This window comes from Panicum virgatum, chromosome 9K, assembly GCF_016808335.1.
Source record: "Panicum virgatum strain AP13 chromosome 9K, P.virgatum_v5, whole genome shotgun sequence".
Lineage (NCBI taxonomy): Eukaryota > Viridiplantae > Streptophyta > Magnoliopsida > Poales > Poaceae > Panicum > Panicum virgatum.
This window is the reverse complement of record NC_053144.1, coordinates 49,868,726-49,891,494: the sequence shown is the minus strand read 5'-3', so window position 1 is coordinate 49,891,494 and position 22,769 is coordinate 49,868,726. Positions and strand designations below refer to the sequence as shown.

The following is a 22,769-nucleotide window of genomic DNA, read 5'->3' as shown; positions in this document are numbered from 1 at the left end:
ATTTGTCTCGCGATTTACAACCCATCTATCCAAAACTTTTATAAATAGACTTCATTTAGTACTCCAAAATAGCAAGATTCTCTTTCAAAATTTTACCGATAAACATGGCCATGTATCTGGAAACATTGGATTTCTGGAAAGCTAGCTGTTCCATGCCACCGTGCAGTGGCAGGCAGGACTGGTTTAAGATAAACCAAAAGCACGGGCGGGTAGCTAGGGTGTGTGGAAAGACCAAGCTAAAAAGGGTGCGTGTGTGTGGGGCGCTAGTAACTCTTTCTACACGCCCGGGCACTATGCAAGAAAAGCTCTCCATGCTTCACCTAATCGCCTCCCTAGCCCTCGAGCCCTCGACCGGCTAGAGCCTCAGCAATTCAAAAGTGGCGCCATTCCACGCATGCATCATTCTTCTTGTTTGGACTATCTAGATTTAACTTTAGTTCAGACTAAACTTTACGTGACTAAAACTTCAGTCCACACATATCTGGAACCATAGACTAAATTTTGAATAGGATATGTACTGAAATATAGAAATACCCCTTTACCATTGGATTATACTGTTGTTTGTGCCTACGATGCATAGTGAGGGGTCGTTTGGTCTTTTCACAGTTCGCATGATGCTTTAGTTTAAATTAGGTGGATTTTATACTCTAATGAACTAAATTTTAGTTAGGGTGGAACTAAACTTTACTCTACATTTTAGTCCACTTGTTTAGATCACACTTTAGCCATGTTGTTGGAGTCAGCAGTTCATCATGTGAGACTGTCGTCGTGCTCATGGGCGATGCGCTACGTTGTAGTTTTTGGTGCAGTCGTGCCTGGAAAAAAATTCACAATCACTTGTCACCTCTAAAAAAACGCGGCCGGGGTGAAATAGCCCCCACTATATTTCATTAAGAGGAAGCGACAACGGTTTCTCCGGTCGCGGAAAACTGACCTATGCCGACAAGACCATGCCTTGCGGCGAGCACAGCTAGAGAGATTTTTTTTACCCGCAGACGGAAATTCACCTCAGTCGGGGTTCAACCTTAGGCACTTATCACCTCTAGATTTTTGCTATATTTGCTTTAATATCGTACATATTCGGTGAAGTGCCGCGCCCCTCTGTATTTTTCTCTGGTTCCGCCCCGGGTCGTGCTAAGGCTAATGACAATAGCGATCCAATTTTAACCGTAATTCAACTGTTTGGAAGGAAGGAAAGGATGATCGAGCTATCTATTACACATCCAGCAAGTTCGTCACAAAATTTTCATCCTCACGAGATACACTGTCTTCTGCTGCAAGCATATCAAAGTGGCAAACTGCGGATATATATCCCAAGGGTGCTGTGCTAGTGTGGTTATCAGTTCAGCAGGTCGTCCCACTTGCAGTACTGCCCACCGGCGAGCGCCCGGTAGTAGCGGTCCCGGCAGTAGACCGGCCGCCCGTCGGCGGCCTCCGCCGCGGCCGCGGCGAGGTCGTCGTCCTGCATCACCTCCACGGGCAGCCGCAGCAGCTCCTCCCTCCTGCATGCGCGCGTAGGGTCATGAATATGATGCTGCAAGCGTGAAGCCAAGTGGTGGTGTAATCAACTGTGCACATGTCGTTCAGCGGCATCCGCATGGCGGCCGGGCGCACCTCAAGCTCGGCTTGGACGACGACGCCGCGGAGGGAGGCTGGTTCAGGGAGTGGAGGAAGTCCTCGACGGGCGCCGCGAACGCGAAGAGCGACACCGCCCCGACCAGCAGCGCGCCGGTGCCCACCAGCGTCTGCTTCAGCAGGTTGATCACCGGCTTCACCTGCAGGATTATTCATCATTCGTCGGTGAGAAATCAGAGGGTAATAAAGCGACTCGTTGTCCGCTGTTTTATTCAGGGATTTTATTTGCAATTGGGTAGAGAAAGTAACCCTGCCTGAAGGTTGCATTACCTTGTAAGATCCCAAGAGCCTGTCCCGAGCCAACACCTGCAGCGAAATGGAAATGCAGACATGTAAAACCCTGCTGAACTGGACTGTTTCGTTGTGGAGGGTGACCCTAATAAGTGGTTATTTATTGACGATTCAAGTTGTGATCTATTTGGGACCAGTGACACTCAGGATTGGTGTTAAAAGCTTTAAATGGTTATTTGCGTGATCCTGTATTTTCTCCAGATTGGATCTTGTATAGATAGGAGTTATCTATAAGGCTTTTCACAGACCTGTATTTTGAGTCTTAGCCAAACCGATTTTCTTTAAACTAGTTTTATGCTCTCAGAAGCAAACAAAAGTTCTAGATTGTTTTAGGCTCGAACATGGTCTACAAAATCTTGTTCTGATAAAAATTTAAGATCCAAACAGACCCAAATATATCGTGCTGGTCTGAAATCATGTTCGTTTACCTCTGGTGGTTTTACCCACATTTGGCCGTCGTACCATCCAGTTTCTTCATACGGCACAACTGCGGACAACAGCCTATCACCAACGTAGCTCCATCCCTGCATGCAGTAGTAACACAAGCTTAATTAGCAAACTTCAGTGTATAATTATTCTTCGTATGAAGTGTGCATGGACACTTTATAGGTCCTGTAGCATACATTTGCTGAACTTAGTAATAGATACAGAGTAGATCCTTTCCTTTTCTTTTTTTTCTTCATGAACTTACCAGATATATCCTGAGGACCACCAATGACACCAAGAGCAGAGTTCCAATCCCAGCTGCCAGCACAAACTTGAGTGGGTCCTGCATAATTTGGACAGAAGAATTTCAGAGATGAAGAAGTTGCCAAAGTGATTATAAAGATCCATACAGTGACACAATCCTAACTGACACGCAGTTTGGCTGGGTTGTAAAACTAAAAAAAATTGATGAGTCCATTTCTGCGGTTGTACTCGTGAATCCCATTCGCATGTGCTGCAGAGCAGTCTCTCTCACGTTCTGTCTGAGAAGACGATGATGGAAGAACCTGTTGGGTACCTTGCCGGGATTGAAGCTCGCGGCTGCAATCGGGGCGGCGAGCACGGTGAAGGTGACCATCCACAGGCCGCCCAGGCGCAGGAAGAAGGATCCTGGGCTCAGCTCCGCCCACGAGTACAGGACGCTATCCTTGAGAGCAGAGTACTCATTCACCTGCACAGACGAAAAAAATGGCCCAACCAACACCAGCAACCATTTGAGCCACCAACAATTCATTATCTGACAAGCGTTTGCAGGCTTCATACACATGCCTAGTTTTCTACAACTATCTAATCCAGCAAAGTTTATTGCTCGCGACTGAACGAGACGGTTACCGGTCGTTGCTCGAAGGGGACCTGGATCTCCAGCCCGGGGTCCCAGCTCGGCCCGCCGCCGGCGAAGCCGCTGCGGCCGCTCTCGGGCTCCTCCTTCAGCGCCATCGCCACCGCCACGCTCCTCCGCCGCCGCCGCCCCGCGCCGGCCGCCGGACTCCGCCGAGGCGCCGTCGCGCAGGCGGCGCCGTGATCGTGGCCGCCGCCCGGCGGCCCCGGCGCCGGCGCCGGCACCACCGAGTGCACGCCGACGATCTTCAGCCGGAGCAGCATGGATAATAAAACTCCTTGCCCCGGCACCCCTGTGGATTATCTGGAGGGACCGCCCTGTATTGTAAGAATATGCGGCGGCGGCCGGGCGGCGAGCCGTGCCGTGCATCTTTTACGTGGCGAGGAGCAGCTCCCGCCGACGGGTTTGTGTGGCTGGCGCGGGAGGAGGGTCGTCGCGTTCGCATCGGCCAGTCCAACACGTGGCGGGTGGGCCGGGGCACGTTGCCTGCTCGTGGCGTGCGTGCCTTATCCCACTCGTTTTGTTTAGATTTGGGCTGAAACTGGTTCCTGGGCCTGCGTTACGGAGAATTAAGTGGGCTATAACTGCTAGTCTGCTACCATCTTGCAAGCGCCGATCTTATATTTTTTTCCGTAGGTTTTTTCTTTTCCATCCTCTAGTGTTTGAGATTCATACAACGATGTATAACTAATTGGATCGACACAAACTAAACCCAAACCCTCACCCTCTCTCACTCGCACCTCCCTCCCGTGCCCCGGCCACCATCCCACGCAGGCCCCCGCGTGCACCGCCGTCGGCGCTCCCTGCCGCGCCTCCTTCCCGCGCGCCCCGCCTGCCCCTGGCTACTGCTGCTCCGCGCGGGCCGCTGCTGCGTGCCGAGCTCGCCAGAGAAGAAGCACCTTTAATGTTTTAATTTATTACTTTCAACATTTCATACTTCCAATTTCAATATTTCGTCTTTGCACTTCTCATAATTTGAAATCAAATGTTGAACCTGTATACGGTTAATGTTGAGTTAATCCTATCAAAATGTGAACATATTTGCAGTAGCTAATTGGAACAAATGAGTTTTAAAGATAGATAGCTTATCTACCTTCTATAAGATGTATAAGAACACCCGCTCTTGCGAGAGGTAAGGCTACGAATCTATCAAATCGAATGGGATTTCTTTCTTTAAGTTTGTTGCATTGGCTATCTTGTCTGTTTCGAAGCGAGGTGTGATTTGGATATGAGGCATAGTGATCCTGTTTATTTGGGCTTCTAGAGCATTTGGACTACTAACTTTTCGAATGTCCAAAACCAAATGCCTCCAAAAGCCAGAAGCTTAAAAACTCATAGCAACGTGCTTCTAGCTTCTTACTTTCCAGGGCATTTGACTTTTGAACACCCCGAAGCTAATGGTCAGCCTGTGTTTGGTATGGAGATGGGTTAGGTCCATTTCTATTTTTTTTTGGATTGGGTCCAACCTATATAGTGTTTGGTTAGAGGGATGGGTTCAATCCAATTTTGTGTTTGGTTAGAGGGATGTCGAGGGACGGTTTGGATGCCAGTTTCACACTGTTAGGAGCAGCCGTCTGCGGATCCCACCTGTCATCTCCTTCCTCACGCCACATCTCGCCTGCGTCGCTCCTCCCTCCGCCGCATCTCGCCTACGCCCGCACCTCCCTCTGCCCCCGAGCTCGCCGGTGCCCCCCGCGGCCACGCCGCTCGTCCTCGGCCCCGCACCCTGCTTGCCCCACGCGGCCTCGCTACTCGCCCGTGGCCCCGCCCCTACTCCTCGCCCCGCATGGCCTCACCACTCGCCCCCGGCCGCCGCCGCCTGCTCATCGCCCCGCCTGGCCTCGCCGCTCGCCCCCGGCCGCCGGTCCCCTTCTCCTCGCCCAGCATGGCCTCGCCGCTCGGTGCTGCAGCGGGCCGCGGGCGGCCCCGCGTGGACCCCCCCCCCCCCCCCCCCGCGGCCGTCCTCCAGATCTGTGCCGGCGGCTGTCCTCCAGCCCGGCAGCGGCGGCGGCGCCGGTTGCCTCATCCTCCAGCAACTGCGAGGTTCATCGGCGTTGGCGTCGTGGGTGCCACCGCAAGGCTGGCCGCCGACAACGTGCTCGTGTGCGCTGCGCCCGTGGGGCTGGCGGACCCCTACGACGCACACCCGACGGCGTCGAAGTGGGTCGGGGTGGTCCGCTCGATTTGAGCGGACCACTCCGACCCACGTCTGAGCAGCATATTCCCCTTTGGGGTTGATCCTAACCCAAATGAACTTCAAACCAAACGCGGGTCCAACTGGGTCGAACCCGTTCCAACCCAGTTGGACCCTCCAACCAAATTGGGTTGGACCCTCCAACCAAATAGACCCTAAAAGTACCAGAAGCTGAAAAAAAACAGGACCAAAGTGTACTTAAAATGTCATCTTGTTTGTAGCGTTGGAACTTAAAACTTTAAAAGGCAAGCGTTATGTAACCTTGCAATCAAACGACCATGTGTTCAATAACTTACTTTTTCCGGTATCTAATCATCTGAAGTAGTGGTGTTTTTGTGTACGGTACCTTCGTTGTCTACTTGGCATGTGGTGTGGAAAACTTCAGTGCCGAGGCACCAAATACACACCACTCTTGCAGTGGGTCATTCACTGGATTTTAAAATGGAAGTATTTGATGGGTACATCGGCGGCTTTGACTCTTGATCTTTGTCGCCATCCCAGCCAGCCGGTTTGTATGAGATCAGCCTGTGACCTTTTTCTCAGCAAAAATCTGATGCCGTTCCATCACCATGTCCACATGTCAAAAAAAAAAGAGATTAGCTGCTAGATCATATGAAAATCCCAAAACCATCAAGTGACAAGCGATAAAAGTATAAAACCACAAATGGACTAATCTAGATTGGGGCAACACGGATGACTTTCAGAATTTCAGAGGAGCTCTTGCATGCTTGTTGCTTCTTCTACGAAAAACGACCGTACTATTACCATCCAAAATGGACGACTAATCCCTGCGTTGCATACGCATTCTTTGCATTTTTTACTGTTGCTAGTATTTTTTTAGATAAAGAAATATATTATTAAGCATATTTCAGTGGCTGTATCGATCGATACATATCGTTGTTCGAAAACACAATCACACCGCACACAAAACGTCCGAACGAAACGAAACCGGATAGAAAAAAAAAGAGACTACAATGCGAAGTCCGACGTGGACGGCTTAAATATTCAAACATAGAAATGAGTCTGAATTCTTACCCACTCCCGCTCCGATGTGCTTCAAATTCTTTTTGAATTATTGCTTCCGATGTAACCGAGCCGCTGAAAGTTTCTTTGAACTAACATATCGTTGCCACACAATGTTGCTGTGATTGCCTGTTGGCTCCATTCAGAAATCAACTGAGGTTTCTTCTCCTAGTTCGTCAGAAATACTGCAATGACAAGCGCTTGATGGATTGTTCAGCGATCGCCTGCGCTGCCGCTCTGCTCCTCCTCCTCCTGCTTCGGCCATGTGAATCCGACGACAGGATCGTCCCCGGAAAGCCGCTCTCCCCTGGCGCCACCGTCGTGTCGGAGGACGGCAGCTTCGCCTTGGGCTTCTTCGCCCCTTCCACCTCAACTCCGGCCAAACTGTACCTCGGGATATGGTACAACGACATCCCCGAGCTCACCGTGGTGTGGGTCGCCAACCGGGACGCCCCCGTCACGAACACCACCACGTCCCCCGCGCCAACGCTCTCCCTGGCGGCCGGCACCTCGGATCTCGTCTTGTCCGACGCCGACGGCCGCGCTGTTTGGACGACGAACATCACCGCCGTCCCAGGCACCCCTGCAGCACCGCCTACCGGCCTCGCCGCGGTGCTCCTCAACAGCGGCGACCTCGTCATCAGGTCCCCCAACGGCACCACCCTGTGGCAGAGCTTCGAGCACCCGGCCGACACGCTCCTCCCGGGCATGAAGATCCGGGTCAGGTACCGGACCCGGCCGACACGCTCCTCCCGGGCATGAAGACCCGTGATGCGGAGCGCGCCGTGGACGGGGTACATGGTCGCCAGCCAGTACCAGGCCAACACCAGCCTCGTCTACGTCGTGTTCGTCGGCACCGAGGAGGAGATGTACCTGACCTACAGCCTCCCCGACGGCGCGCCGCCGCGCACCAGGTACGTGCTCACCTACTCCGGCGAGTACCAGCTCCAGAGCTGGAACAGGAGCCGGGCGGCGTGGTCCGTCCTCGGGGAGTGGCCGGCCGGCCTGTGCGGCCGCTACGGCCGCTGCGGCGCCAACGGCTACTGCGACGGCACCGCCGGCGGCGGCGCCGCCCCGGCGTGCAGGTGCCTCGATGGCTTCGAGCCGGCGAGCGCGGAGGAGTGGAGCCGCGGCAGCTTTTCGAAGGGCTGCCGCCGGAAGGATGAGGCGCCACGGTGCGGCGACGGCTTCCTGGCCATGCCGGGGACGAAGTCGCCCGACGGGTTCCGGCGCGTCGGCAACAGGAACCTGGAGGAGTGCGCCGCGGAGTGCCGCCGGAACTGCTCCTGCGTGGCGTACGCGTACGCCGACCTGCGGATGAGCGGCGGCGCGTCGGCGGGGGACGCGACGAGGTGCCTGGTGTGGGCGGGGGAGCTGACGGACACGGTAAAGATGGGCGACGTGACCGGCAGCGACACGCTCTACCTCCGGATTGCAGGCTTGCGTGCTGGTGTGTGGCGCCGATTTTACTTCTCTTGGGGAAGTGTGAAATTTGTCATTGGAATATTTGAAATCCGAAATTTTTCCATCCACTTTGTTTCACGTAAAACTTGGAGCATTTTTGTTTCGTGGCCTCTGCATCTGCATGAAAGAAAATTGCATTGGCTTTGGACAGGTGAAAGGGCAAAGACCAATGCACTGAAGATTGCACTGCCTGCAGTTTTGGCGAGCTGTCTTTTACTGCTCGCGGGCATTTCACTCGCACGGTTCAAGTTCAAAGGTACTTTAATTGGTTACGATACTGCTACTCTACACCTCTGTCTTACTCTTTAGTCCTCCAATGGAGAACCATTAATTGGTTACGATACTGTGGATGCAGGTAAAATAGGAAATGGGAAAAGGCGCAAGAAGCAGAATTTGGGTGCTATGGGTAGTGAATTTGGAGAAACAAACCCTGGTCAAGAGTTTGCGTTATTCAGATTCGATGACATAGTGGCGGCAACGCGCAATTTCTCCGAAGCCTATAAGATTGGGCAGGGAGGTTTTGGCAAAGTTTATATGGTAACTCCTTCATTTGTTATTTGTTTCTTCTAGTCCATTTTAGTTGAATATAATCGCATTGGATTGTCAGTGTGACAAATGACAACCTCCTAAGTTTGATTAGCATTTTCTGTAGGGAATGCTAGGTGGTCAGGAAGTTGCTATCAAAAGGCTAAGTAAGAACTCTGAGCAAGGGAACGAGGAATTTAGGAATGAAGTTATTCTAATAGCCAAATTGCAGCATAGGAATCTAGTTCGACTTTTGGGATGCAGTGTTGAGGGTGATGAAAAGATTCTGATTTATGAGTATTTACCCAACAAAAGCTTAGATGCTATCCTTTTTGGTATGGTCGTGTCACACACCAGAACTCTTGAGAACATCTCAAAAGACTTCGAATATATGACGCTTTTATTTTCTCATATATGCAGATAATTCAAGAAAAATGATGCTAGATTGGCCAGCACGTTTTAATGTAATCAAAGGAATCGCAAGAGGACTTCTTTACCTCCATCATGATTCAAGATTGACCTGTTGGGGATTGGACCTTCGGGTCAAGCCCTCTCCCTCAGAAATGCTCCCTAACCTATTTGCAGGGCCACTACGAAATGGAGCCAAGCATACCCGAAGGTATCGGACGAACACTAAGAAGCGCAAACTCAAAAACCATGACCTTCGGGCCGAAGGATGTCACCTTTTGAAGGCCGAAGGTAACAGATGGTTGCCCAGGAGCGCAAGGGCAAACATCAAGGCCTTCGGTCCGAAGGGTACCGCTTCCGCCGCGCCGAAGGTGACAAACGACCACCCGGAAGCATAAACTCGAAGATCAAGACTTTCGGGAAAAGAGCCCACGACCGGGAACGAGGATGACGCCTGGTCGATCGTTGATGAAACCTTCATGGCCCAAACTCCCGGAGGTACCCGAAGGTTATTGCAACCTTCGGCGGCTGAAGACATGTGAATAAAACGTGAATATGTGAGAAGGTCGGATTTGTACACCTCCCGAATACGTGAGAAGGTCGGATTTGTAAACCTCTCACCTTGTAATTTTACCCCGGAACCTGCTAAGAGTGAGCTGTAAATGAGTTGGCAGGGAGCAATTTAGGAAGTCCTGGCCGACGGCTAGGGGTATAAATAGCCCCCTCTCTCCACAGTGTAAAGTGTTGAATTTTCTGATCATTATTGGAGAGTTCGACACTTACTTTCATTGCCACCTTTCTTACTGTTCATGCTCCCTGTTTGGGCATTTACAAAGCAAAGATCCCAACAGCGGTGCCCACCGTTCCAGCACGTAAGGCAACCCTCGATGGCCCCAGCGAAGAAGAAAGCCATCGCCGGCACCACAAGCACCTCCACTGAGCCTGGCCGCAACCTCGACGACCCCCAACCGCAGCACGAAGGAGTCAACCCACAAATGGAAGACATCAACAACGAAACTGCCCCTCATGGAGACCTGTCTGATAACACTGAAAACACCGAAGCTCATCAACTCACAGAAGCAACACTCAAGCTCAAAGCCCTCGAAATGAAGAAAAAGAACATCGAAGCCCAGCTTGCAACCAAAAAGAGGGCAATGGACCAAGCCAACAAGTTAGCTGAGGCCAGGCGCAGGCTACCAGAGATGGAGGCAGAAGTTGAGAGCTTACAGAGGGCATACCAAGAAATGCCCGAAGGTTCCTCCCAGCAAGAAAACCGCATCATCCTACAGACAGCCTTCGCTCATAATGAGAACCAAAGGCCACCGCCGGTCAACCTCCCATTTGACCCGACCTCACCACTCTCAGTCGCTCTGCAGCGAACTTCATGGCTGCTCGGCTACAAGCCAACTCAACTCCCCAAGTACAACGCCACAACAGACCCAACTCAGTTCCTCATGGCCTACGAAGCAACCATCGCTTCGGCCGGAGGTGACGACTCCACCATGGCCAAGTCCTTCGCCATGGCTTGCGAAGGTTCTGTGGCTAACTGGTATTCGTACCTGCCTCCGCAATCAATCAACAACTGGTATCAGCTGAAAGGAAGGCTCCTCCAGGACTTCCAGGGCTTCAGAAGACTCACTACCAACACTGTCAAAGATTTCAAGTGCCCCCAGCATGACCGCGAGCCTCTCTATGACTACTTCCGGAGGTTCGTCCAAAAGAAGGCTCAAATTCCAAACTTCCTAGAGAAAGATGCGATAGAAAAATGCATCGAGGGACTCCTGCCTAGTCAGCTTGCCTCCCACCTCATAAGAGAGCCTCCGAGGACTCTAGAGGAGCATTATTCAGAAGCAGAAAAGTACGCGAAGTCAGACGCCAACCACCGCAGAAGGGTCGAGCAAAGAAGAATCATGCGTCAGGCTGAAAAGTACAACCAGCAAACATGGCAGCAAGAGAAGCAGCCAGCTCACCAGCTCATCTTACCTCTGGAAACTTCGTACGAAGATGAGGATCAGATAACCTTCGATCCCTTCATGACACCACCAGAGCCAGAGCCCCAACGCTCAAACGACAAGCAGCCTTCGTCCGGGGCACGAAGCAGAGGTCGCGGCAGAGGAAGGGGCCGAGGTCGTGGACCTTCGCGTGATTCCAAAAAATTCTTCTATCACTTCCATGGATCTGACTCCGACCACAGAACAAACCAGTGCCCGGAGAAGAAGAAGACCCTTGATAGAATGGAGGCCGAGAAAAACGCCAAGCTAGTTGGGCACACTACATGGCCACAGACCCAACAACCTCAACAAATACAGTACACACATCCTTCGTTCGTTCCACCTCAACCATTTACACAAGCATACCGCACACCCATGTTTAACTACAACTACAATCACAGCTGGCAGCCGCAGCCAAACCCTCCAACGCAAACCATCCAACCAACAGCCCAAGCTCAACCTACTCAGGAGCAGCTACCGCCACCCCCAGCTCACCCACCAAAAGAAGAAAACCAAACCACAAATAGCCAACCCGCGGCACTACCATCCTTCGGCATGATCATGCCCATCTCCGGAGGTTCTACCCTGGACTTCGAAAACAAGAGGCAACGCAGGGACTACTTCAGGCAAGTCCATTGCATCATCTCCGAAGGTCCAACCAAGAGAACCCAGTGGTCACACTCTCCTATCACCTTCTCTGAAGAAGATGTCAACCTCATCAGCTACCCACACACAGACGCTCTTGTCATCGAGGCAAACATTCAAGGCTGGAGGATTGGCAAGATACTAGTTGACACCGGCAGTTCTGCAGACATCATCTTCTCCGATACCTTCGATAAAATGGGTATCGACCGAAGCCTGCTTCAACCTTCGGAAATCCCTTTAATGGGATTCGGAGGAAAGAGAGTGAATGCAATCGGCAAACTGTCACTCCCCGTGTCCTTCGGAGATACGGCCAATGCAAGAACAGAGCACATCACCTTCGATGTGGTAGAAATGTCGTACCCATACTGCGCAATCTTAGGAAGAGGAACAATTAACAAGTTCGAAGCTATCGTCCATCAACTATACTTTTGTGCATGAAAATGCCAGCTCCCGCAGGGGTCATCACCGTTCGCGGGGACCACCAACTTGCGTGGGACATTGAACGAGGATACACCCCAGGACAGAAAAATGTGCACAATCTTCGGACTGAATCCAAGCCAGTTACCGTCGAAAAGCACCAAGCGGACAGCGAGAAAGCAACCTTTGAAGAAGACTGTGAAGTCAAGAAAGTCCCCCTCGATGTACACCTCCCCGACAAAATGGTGACTATCAATGCAACCCTAGAGCCTGAAGAGGAGAAAGAACTTCTCGAGTTCCTCCGCAAGAACCAAGATGTTTTTGCATGGTCCGCCAACGACCTTCGGGGAGTCAGCAGAGACATCATCGAGCATCGCCTGGACACCAACCCAAACATCAAGCCAAAAAAGCAAAAGCTTCGCAAAATGGCAGATGAAAAAGTTGCAGCAGTCAAGGCCGAAGTCCAAAGACTGCTAGATGCAAATGTCATTAGAGAAGTCAAGTACCCAACATGGCTGGCAAATACTGTGCCGGTCAAAAAGAAGAATGGCAAATGGCGCATGTGCATTGACTTCACTGACCTCAATAAAGCCTGTCCGAAGGATGATTTCCCATTGCCAAGAATCGACAGAGTCGTCGATGATGCGGCAAACAGTCAACTGATGTCTCTACTGGACTGTTTCTCCGGATACCATCAGATCTGGATGAGGAAAGAGGACGAAGAAAAAACAAGTTTCATAACTCCCTTCGGCACCTACTGCTTCGTGAGGATGCCTGAAGGACTAAAGAATGCAGGACAGTCTTTTTCAAGAATATCTTCTGTAGTCTTAGAGCATCAACTTAGAAGGAATGTCCTGGCTTACGTTGATGACATTGTTGTAACCAGTTCAATAAGAAGCAACCACGTGGCAGACCTGGCCGAAACCTTCGCAAGCTTAAGAAAAGCAGGACTGTCCTTAAATCCCAACAAGTTTCCTCGGGAGCTTCCCGAAGGTTACACGCAATCTTATTTAATAACAAGGGTTCGGACCGTCGGCTTCGGACCTCGCCCTCGAGGGGCTACTGTTGGGGATTGGACCTTCGGGTCAAGCCCTCTCCCTCAGAAATGCTCCCTAACCTGTTTGCAGGGCCACTATGAAATGGAGCCAAGCATACCCGAAGGTATCGGACGAACACTAAGAAGCGCAAGCTCAAAAACCATGACCTTCGGGCCGAAGGATGTCACCTTCTGAAGGCCGAAGGTAACAGATGGCTGCCCAGGAGCGCAAGCGCAAACATCAAGGCCTTCGGTCCGAAGGGTACCGCTTCCGCGGCGCCGAAGGTGACAAACGACCACCCGGAAGCATAAACTCGAAGATCAAGACTTTCGGGAAAAGAGCCCACGACCGGGAACGAGGATGACGGCTGGTCGATCGTTGATGAAACCTTCATGGCCCAAACTCCCGGAGGTACCCGAAGGTTATTACAACCTTCGGCGGCTGAAGACATGTGAATAAAACGTGAATATGTGAGAAGGTCGGATTTGTACACCTCCCGAATACGTGAGAAGGTCGGATTTGTAAACCTCTCACCTTGTAATTTTACCCCGGAACCTACTGAGAGTGAGCTGTAAATGAGTTGGCAGGGGGCAATTTAGGAAGTCCTGGCTGACGGCTAGGGGTATAAATAGCCCCCTCTCTCCACAGTGTAAAGGGTTGAATTTTCTGATCATTATTGGAGAGTTCGACACTTAGTTTCGTTGCAACCTTTCTTACTGTTCATGCTCCATGTTTGGGCATTTACAAAGCAAAGATCCCAACATGACCATAATTCATAGAGATCTCAAAGCCGCCAATGTTTTACTGGATGCAGAGATGAGACCCAAGATAGCAGATTTCGTTATGGCAAGGATCTTTAGTGATCGCCAAATAAAAGCAAATACCCAACGTGTTGTTGGAACATAGTGAGTGCAATTTAAATTTTAATTTATCAAACTGATAATTGAGTTGGAATACATTCAATAATTTCTAGTAGTAAAATTGTCAAACAGTGGTTACATGGCTCCCGAGTATGCAATGGAAGGTGTCTTCTCTATCAAGTCTGATGTCTACAGCTTTGGTGTGCTACTCTTGGAGGTTGTTACGGGTAGAAGGAGAAGCTCCATGGATGGCATTATGGGTTTTCCAAACCTTATAGCCTATGTGAGTACATAACTTTTGCAAAGTTATCAACTAAATTTTGTGTCTACATAATAAGATTATGAGAATTACCGCAACCCAAATGGTTCTTTGATTGTTTCAGGTGTGGAGCATGTGGATGGAGGGGAACACAAAAGATTTGGTAGATTCATCTATTATGGATTCTTGTTTGCTAGATGAAATTTTGCTTTGTAGTCATATAGCACTCGTGTGTTCAAGAATACCCAGAAGATAGACCAGTTATGTCATATGTTGTCAACACTCTAGATAATGGAAGCACTACCCTTCCATCCCCCAATCGTCCCGCATACTTTGCACAGAGGAGCAACGAAATAGAGCAAGTAATAAGGAATGATATTCAGAACTCAATTCGCAGTTTTACTCTTACAAACATAGAGGGAAGGTAAACAATTATATTAATTTTTATGTATCCATTATTGTGAAAAGAAAAGCTTAACAAAGGGCCATGCATGAGATGGTATATTTGTAGTTGCTACTATTTTTTCCACAAATGTTGGTATTTTCTAATTTCTTTATCTTCCTGAAGGTTGATTTAATTTTTGTGTATCTTGTTCAAATGATTAGATTGGTGTCGTTTGATTGGATCCTTCCAGATTGGTGTTGTTTGATTGGATCCTTCTCGGATTGGTGTCCTCCACTCGAGCTCGCGGCCGCAGGCCGAGCTCACCCCTATGCATGCCACTCCTCGGCGCCCCTTGTCCACCACTGCCTCCACATGCCTTGACTCCCTACACCTCGGCTTGCGCCATCGCCGCGGCCTCCTTGGCCAGGCGCCGGTTCTCGGCGCGCAACCATCGGTGACGCCCGCCTTGCGCTTGGCATCCCGCTTGGCCATGGCCTCGTAGCACTCCCGACTCAAACACGGGTTGAAGTGGATCGAACCCATCCCGACTCACCAACCAAAATGCTATCTTATTGTCATGCGAGGCAAGCCTCCTACCATCATCACACACCCCAAACTCTAGTAGCAAAATAATTATAGAAGACACTCTATTCCACGCGACACCATCACTTATCTGTACAAAGTCAGATGCCTCCTCCACTATCTGTTTCTAGCTATTCCTCTCCTACCTCACCAGCATTTTCACGGCCGTACAACTGGTTTTCTGGACCTTATCGGTGTTTGGAAGGTCGAATTTGTTGAAAAATATTTATTAAAGAAGAAGAAAACACTATAGAAATATGTCATGATCAGATGGATTGCACTTTTCATTTGAAGATCCGGAAATTTCCATCATTCTCACGGAAGAAGATGGGATCCGGTACTGTTGACAGCCAAATTTGGCACCTGCCGAGGCTGACTGGTGGCCGACCGGTCAGACCGGTCAGGTATGTACAATCCTAGTAGAGTTAGGGTTTTTTTTTGAAGGAACGGCACTCGACGAGTGCATTTCTATTAATATAGCAGAAAATACAAGACTACGGCCCTGGGAGGCCATAGGCAGGGAAACAGAAAAGAAAAGAAAAGAAAAAATCAACTATACTCACCCGGTTGGATTGGGACATCAACGCGGGGTACCACTCATATCCACCCATCGGCGTCAGCCCCACACATGAAGACGACAGCGGAGAGAAACGAACCGCATCTCCGACCCACGTACCGCACCCTTGCAGTCATCGAGACTCCGACGTGATCCGGCCCTGGTGAAGGAACAATGGAGGCAGACGCCTTCATTGGGCGTTGCAACAAAGCAGGACCTATCCGACGGGATGAGAAATACCGAGTCCGAGGAAACCAAACGCGCGGGGGCCTCGCCGCATCCGCCGTTGGACGCCTCCTCTCTCGTGCGCGGGGGCCTCGCCAATCCCGCCACAACTCCATGCTCGAACTCGTTCCTTAAGTTGCCATCGAGATAGCGAGCATAGCCGCCCCGCCTCCAAGGAACTTTACCAGAACAACAAACCGTCGCCGTGGTCTGAACTTCAACACGTAACCTCCTCCCGCACGGAGCCGCCGCAGATCAAGGTTGTCACCTGTGCCATCTTCCAACGTTGTACCGCACCGAATAGGCTCAGCCATGCTGACCTACTCGCCGCGATCCGCTACAGGCCGAGTCGTCTCCCGATGCCGTTGCCACAAGCGTCGTCCTCCAAACGCTGTCCCACACCGAACCGACAATTGCGAAGCAACGTCGGCCGCCGTGGTCCGCTGCGAGCAGCCGAGCGACACCCAAGCGATGACCCTTGATCACCAACAGATAGCCGCCTTGACGTGTGGTAGTCACACCCTTTAGCTTGTCCCACGACGGAGTTGCCAGCACCGGTCAAGGCCGCCAAAGACAGTGGGCCGGCCAAGCTGCAAACCGAGCGGGTCTCAAGAGACAGCACCTCCAAGGAGGGTACGACGCCAAAGGCGCCGCCGTTGCTCGTCTAGAACTAGACAGTGTTTTCACTCAGAGACCTCGTGCAGCAGGAATGAAGCTCCAAAAAGACGCCCCCAACAGGGAAAGCGACGTCCGAGAACGCCGCCGTCACAAGGCTTTCGCCCGGAGCATTCATCCCTGTTGCACGCGCGCGATGTAGGAGACAGCACCACCGTCCCGGCCATCCCAATCGGGCAACGCCTCCGCCGCACCCCACGAGTCATTGTGCAGCAATGTCGCTCCTCTGTCATCCCGCTCCACCACCGGCCGACGTGCAGCCCCCTCCACTGGCCGCGCGCTTCGCCGGCCACGCGCCCAGCACGGCTTCCGCCGGCCGCTCGCCTCGCCGATCGCGCGCCCAGCACGGCCTCCGCCGGCCTCGCGCGCAGGGCCTTCCGCCAGCCGCACCTCTCCGGCCGAGCACCTCACCGGCCCGCGCGCCGCCGGCCGCACGCGTCGCCGGCCGCACACCTCCGCCGACCACACGCCTCGCTGCACCCAGGGCCTCCTCCGCCTGCCTCATGCTCTGCCGGCCGCAGTCCTCGCCGGTCCACGTGTCGCGCCCGCCGCCCTGACCGAAGCCGTGCCCAGCTCCACCGCTGGGCGACGGATCCAGCCACGGGCAAGCCGGATCTGGGGGCGGAGAGGCCGGATCCGGCCACGCACGCCGCCGTCATCGCGAGCTGGTCGCCGTCCTCCCCCCTTTCGATGGCGTCCGCGCCGGCCATCTGTTTCGAGGGGGAGGAAGGGAAGGAAGGGATGGGATGCTCCCCGCCGCCGCCATCCCAGGGACCGGCCGGACTTCCGGCGTCGCCCTCCGGCGGCGGCGAGGTGGGGAGGAGGGGAGGAGGGGGCGGCGACTGCCGGGGGAGGGGGTCGCCGCCCGAGTCGCCCTACGCTGTAATCATATTCGTGAAGGGGTATGTCTTCCCCGGCCTATAAATATAAAGGCTAAGGCTGATTGATGTTATTCCCAATCGAATCAATCAAAATATCGCATTACTTTTTGTCTCTCAAACCCTTTTCCAAACCCTAATTGCTTTCTTCCTTCGTCTCGACTACGTTTGAAGACGTTCTGAGTGGCCTGCCGACCTCAGAGCAACCCTACGTTCACGGGCTCCGATGGGGTCCGTCCTGAGCTCGCTGTTCTAGGTTTCCAGCGAGCCCCTGCCTGCACCGGTCAGACCGGTCGACAGCACCGGTCAGACCGGCCTGCCCAGGGTTTCGCGGGTGTTGATCGTTTTGACGATCGTTCGCGCGTACTAGCACATTCAAGTGTGTTGGCGTGATTCTGTGTCAACATAATTTTTGGCGACTCCGCTGGGGAACGGACTAATCTGGTTTTAAAACCGATCTAATCTAAATCTCCGACAAGATGGTCTCCTCCGAAAAAGCTAAAGTCAGTGAAGGCAACATCATCAAGGCAACCATGGAAGAGCTTGCAGACGATGAGCGTCAGGCCTACCTCATCGCTGAAGAGCACTTGAAGGAGCAATTCCTTCAAGGATTCAAGAATGAGCGTGCAGGCCTATTCAAGAGGGTTGGGGAGTTCATGATGCCATCCTTCAAGCTGAACAAAGACACGGTTTAGGTACTTCCTAACGACCCCTCTCAATTAGTCAAGCAATTCTCTCTTATGGTAGATTCGAAAATATCTGCTGCACAAGTAGCAGCGGGAGAGACTTTTGCTGGGCTTAATGATGAGATTGTAGCGCTAAAAAAGGGCAAAAGTGTCGAGGGTGGCACTTATTTTCCAGAGACGAATTCGGCTGGTGCATCTGCTACCCAAGATCAATTCTATGGGATGCCGCCGAACTCGTTCCCAAGGCAAACACCGCCGCCGTCTACAGTTCACGCGCCATCAGTCCAACCGGACCAGTCGACTGGTCAGACCGGTGCAGGCGGTCAGACCGGTCATATCCGGTCAGACCGGTCTGATGGGGCAGTATTCATCACCCCCTGCACCGCACGCTTCTATCCCTAGTTCGGCCGCCTCTAGCCGAACTGGTGAGATAGTGATGCATACAGGACCTCACACTACGTCACAGCAGGGATCTGGACCTCACCGATGACCGATTCCTAACCTTAACATGGCTTACACCGGTCCTAACACACAACGTGTTTCATCTTCTTTGCATGCATCGGCTAGCGGTACTTATCAGGCCGATTTCACTAGGTTCAAAGAAGATTTGGCCGGTGTGCTTAAATCTAAACTTGGGATTGATATGGGTGGTTCGCATTTATATCAAAAGCCATATCCTCCTGAGTTTGATTTTGTTTCATATCTTGCTGGTTAGCGTATTCCCGAGTTTGTTAAATTTAATGGTGATGATTCTCCCACGACTTGGGAGCATGTTAGCCAATATATCTTGCAATTAGGAGAAGCAGATCTTAATGATGCTTTGCGGGTTCGCTTATTTTCTTTGTCTTTGACCAGAACCGCTTTCTCTTGGTTTTCCTCGCTTGCGCCGGGTTCGATTTTAAATTGGAATAAATTAGAGCGCAAATTTCATGATCACTTCTTTAGCGGGGAAACCGAAGTTAGATTGCTAGATTTGACATCGGTTAAGTAAAACCGAGATGAATCGGTTTTAGATTACTTCCAAAGATTTAAAGCTTTGAAAAACCAATGCTTCAATTCATCTCTTTCTGAAAAGGATTTGGTGGATTTGGCATTTAATGGCTTGCGTTTTTATTTGAAAGAAAAACTTGAAGGTTTTGATTTTATTACGGTTAATAATTCGCAAATGCGGGCTATTGGTGTTGAATTTAAATATAAAAATTCTAAAGAATCTTTTAAGCCTCATCGGTCCAACACGCATGTCGTTGAAAATGATTCGGATTGTTCGGACGATGAGGAAAAGGGTGTGTATGCCGTAGAGTTTGTTTGGCCATCAAAGGACAAACCCTCTACATGTCCTTCGCTTAAGCCGATTCAAAAGAATCGGCAGAATGGGATGAAATTTACTTTTGATGTTTCTAAGTGCGATAGCATTTTTGATGAATTCTAAGTACTTTGAGCAGTTTGGCCATATTTTCTATCCGGATGTTGGTGGCTCATCATATGCTCCTCCGCCTCCACCTCCAGATTCTTATGGACCAGGAGCATCATCAGTTGGTGGCAGCAGCTTTGGGTCAGCCTCCACCTCGATGATGGCACCGTACGTTGCACGGTACTCAGACTGCGACTCAAGGTCTTTCTGCAGGAGAGTTATATGCTGCACGTCTCTCTGATGCTTTCTTTGGAGCACCGTTTGGTATGTCTAGATCTATATCATCCTTCACTAATTCTTCGCTAGACATAAGTCCAAATTCTCTAGAAACCACTACTATGCTTGAAAATGCTTATCTGGTGATGAGGACATGCCCCGAGAGGTTACTCAAGTTACACATAAACATGTTTATGATGGACCAATTACACGAAGCCGTGCTAAATTACTCCAAAAAGAGGTGAACTCACTCCTATCTGAAACTAACTTCAATATATTTGAGGATGTTATACTGCCTAAATGTTCTACTTTGATTCTACTTAGACATGTACATAAAGAAGATTGGAACATCCTTTTCAAAAAAAAAAAGAAGATTGGAACATCAAGCAATCAGGCAACCAATTCACGTCAACCAGTTCGGACCAGTCCGAACCAGTTCGGACAGCCAATTCGGACCACCAGTTCGGATCACCAAAAGAAACACCCATAAATCTTGATTCCCGAAAGATCTGAAGGCCCATGAGTACCCGTTGGAAAGCTTATGAAATCTACTTTCGAACTCAACAAGTTTCACGTCATTTAGACTTCCCAATCAGGATTTATGATCGAATCATTGAAGACTGCTCAGAATGTCAAGAGTCTGCCTGATGATTTATCTTGCTCAAATTCCCGTGCAAGACTGTACCATTCTACATTGTTTCATGGCGCATGCCACACATGCCTAGAAAGCTTATCAAGTCTAGTTTCACACCCAACAAACAGCTTATCATTTTGACTTTCGAGTAGGGAGAAATGGTCATTTTACTGAAGACTGCGCAGAAGCCCAGGAGACGCGCGGAAATTGAAGATGATCTCGTGAATGCTTCACCTGTTGGCCTTCCATCTTCCAACGTGGAGACTTCAGTTCATACCTATCTAGGAGGGTTGTTCCTAGTATAAATATTCTCTATGTGTACTCAGAAAAGGACCTTTTGATCATTTGATAAACCGATTTGATATTCCAGCTGATTTGCTGACGAGTGTCTTACACCTTTGTTCTTGCGAGTTCTTCTCGGACTTGTGAGAAAGATCTCTTTGAGGTCCCCCTACTTCGTGCTCAACGGTTGCCAGTTCGGCTGCACCGTTTTGTGTGGATTAGTCCCGGATTGTGGTTCTGCGATCGTTCGGAGATCGAGTCGAAGTCCTCAAGGTTTCGGTGTCTCTCTCCCCGTCGCTTGGTCACATCCAACCTTGGCAGGTATAAATCTATTTACCCGCTGTTCGCAGCAAAGTTATCTTTGTTCTTGAACCTACTGTCATGAAGATCGGGCCATCCTTGTTCTGGTTTATATCGGCACCTATCATGTGGTAATCAGAGCTATCGTTGTCACGGTAGGTTTGTTTACCATCTATTACTGTCTTCTTCCATCACATATATTTTGTTTTGCCATATCCTATAGTCCACTGAAAAGTCATACAAAAAAATCCTATAGCCTTTTGTTGGTACTGTTTATCTTGTGTTGTTTGCACTCATCTTGTTGCTTGCTAGTCACCATCGTTGTTCTTCTACCGTACTCTTGTTAATTTTTTTTCCCACCCACCCTCCTCATATACTATCTTGTGTCTGCTGAAAAAAAGAGAGAGAGCAAAAAAAAGAGAACAGAAAGAAAGAGTTGAAAAAAGTAATAAAAAAAGAGAGAAGAAGTTAAAGGGGTTATATTGTAGATTGTGTAGCTACAAATTTAATTTCAGATTCTCAAGTTTGTGGTGTCTATGACATCAACGTTTGCATCTTTTTGAGGGCTTACACACTTGATTTTTCAGTACCATAAACCTCCCTTGAATAGCTGCCTATAGCTCCACAAAAATATGAAACTGGACCTCTCGTCTTGTATCTTTTCGATCGCTTAATCACAGCTGCGGTACTTCCACATTAGCACACTCACAGTCCTTGAGAACGAGTAAGAACATTGGTAAGTAAGAGGTGAGATTGTGTGACTCCACAAATTTTACCTATTCCACTTTCCATTGCATTTTTCTAAACAATGGCAGGATCTGATTCGAGTGTTCGTGGTGGTCATCATGGTGAGCAAGAACCTCCTGTTGCACGGACTGAGCTACATCAACTACAAAACTCATTGTTGGAGGCCATGGAGAGGATGTTCAATGAACGCCTTCCCACAGCGGGTGGTCGAGGTCCACATCAAGAAGAATCTGGAGATGAAAATTCTGGTTTTGGTAATGGCTTTCATGACCGTTTCGGCAATGGTCATGGTGGTCGTGGTGGTGGACGGCGTGTTGATTTTTATCAGCAAGGTGGTGGACGGCGTGCTGATTTTCGTGATCGGCGTGGAGGAGGACATGGACGTGATCGTCATGTGCATTTTGATGATGAAAATTCAGGTTTTGGGAATGGATTTCATGATGATTTCAGAGGTCATGGTGGTGGTAGGCGTGCTGGTCACAATGAGCGGCGTGCTGGAGGAGAACACAGACATGGTCGTCGTGTTCCCTTTGATGATGAAGAGGAAATTCATAGTGAATATGAAAATGGGAAATATGATGATAATGACAACCCTTTTGCCGACCTTGGGCGTTTTGGACAACATCGTGATCGCCGTCGAGGTGCTGGTCATGATGGAGGACATCATCGTGGTCGTCACAATAGGGATGATCCGGATAGCATTGCTCGAGTTAAGTTGAGTGTCCCTAAATTCAGTGGTAGATAAGATACAGATGCATATCTTGAGTGGGAAGAGCAATGTCTTCAGATTTTCAGAGTGCATAATCTCTTTACTCAGAGATGTGTAAATCTTGCTTCCGTTGAGTTCTCTGGTTATGCTCTCACTTTGTGGAATCAAATTCAAGAAAATCAGCTTGTGTTGGGAATGATCATATCAACACATGGGATGAGATGAAGAGAGTGATGATAAGACGATTTGTACCATCAAGCTATTATCGTGACCTTCGCAATAGGTTACAAACATTGAGATAAGGATCAAAATCGGTTGATGATTATTTTAAGGAGATGGAGTTGCTTTTGGTGAGATCTGGAATTAAAGAAGACGAAGAATAAAAAATGGCAAGATTTTTAAATGGTCTC

General features: G+C 50.1%; 1 protein-coding gene and 1 pseudogene across 1 annotated transcript; one reads left to right on the top strand and one right to left on the bottom strand.

Annotated features, from left to right (window-relative positions):
* Positions 1-1,144: 1,144 nt before the first annotated feature.
* LOC120651981 (protein CONSERVED IN THE GREEN LINEAGE AND DIATOMS 27, chloroplastic) lies at positions 1,145-3,604 on the bottom strand. Its single transcript, XM_039929666.1, has 7 exons — positions 3,244-3,604; positions 2,930-3,082; positions 2,618-2,695; positions 2,355-2,450; positions 1,906-1,941; positions 1,615-1,775; positions 1,145-1,502 (listed from the first exon to the last, which is right to left on the bottom strand). The coding sequence occupies exons 1-7, from the start codon at positions 3,511-3,513 to the stop codon at positions 1,340-1,342; spliced, it is 957 nt and encodes a 318-aa protein (XP_039785600.1). The 5' UTR covers positions 3,514-3,604; the 3' UTR covers positions 1,145-1,339.
* A 2,857-nt stretch (positions 3,605-6,461) lies between these two features.
* LOC120651980 lies at positions 6,462-14,597 on the top strand (annotated as a pseudogene).
* The last annotated feature ends 8,172 nt before the right edge of the window (positions 14,598-22,769 follow it).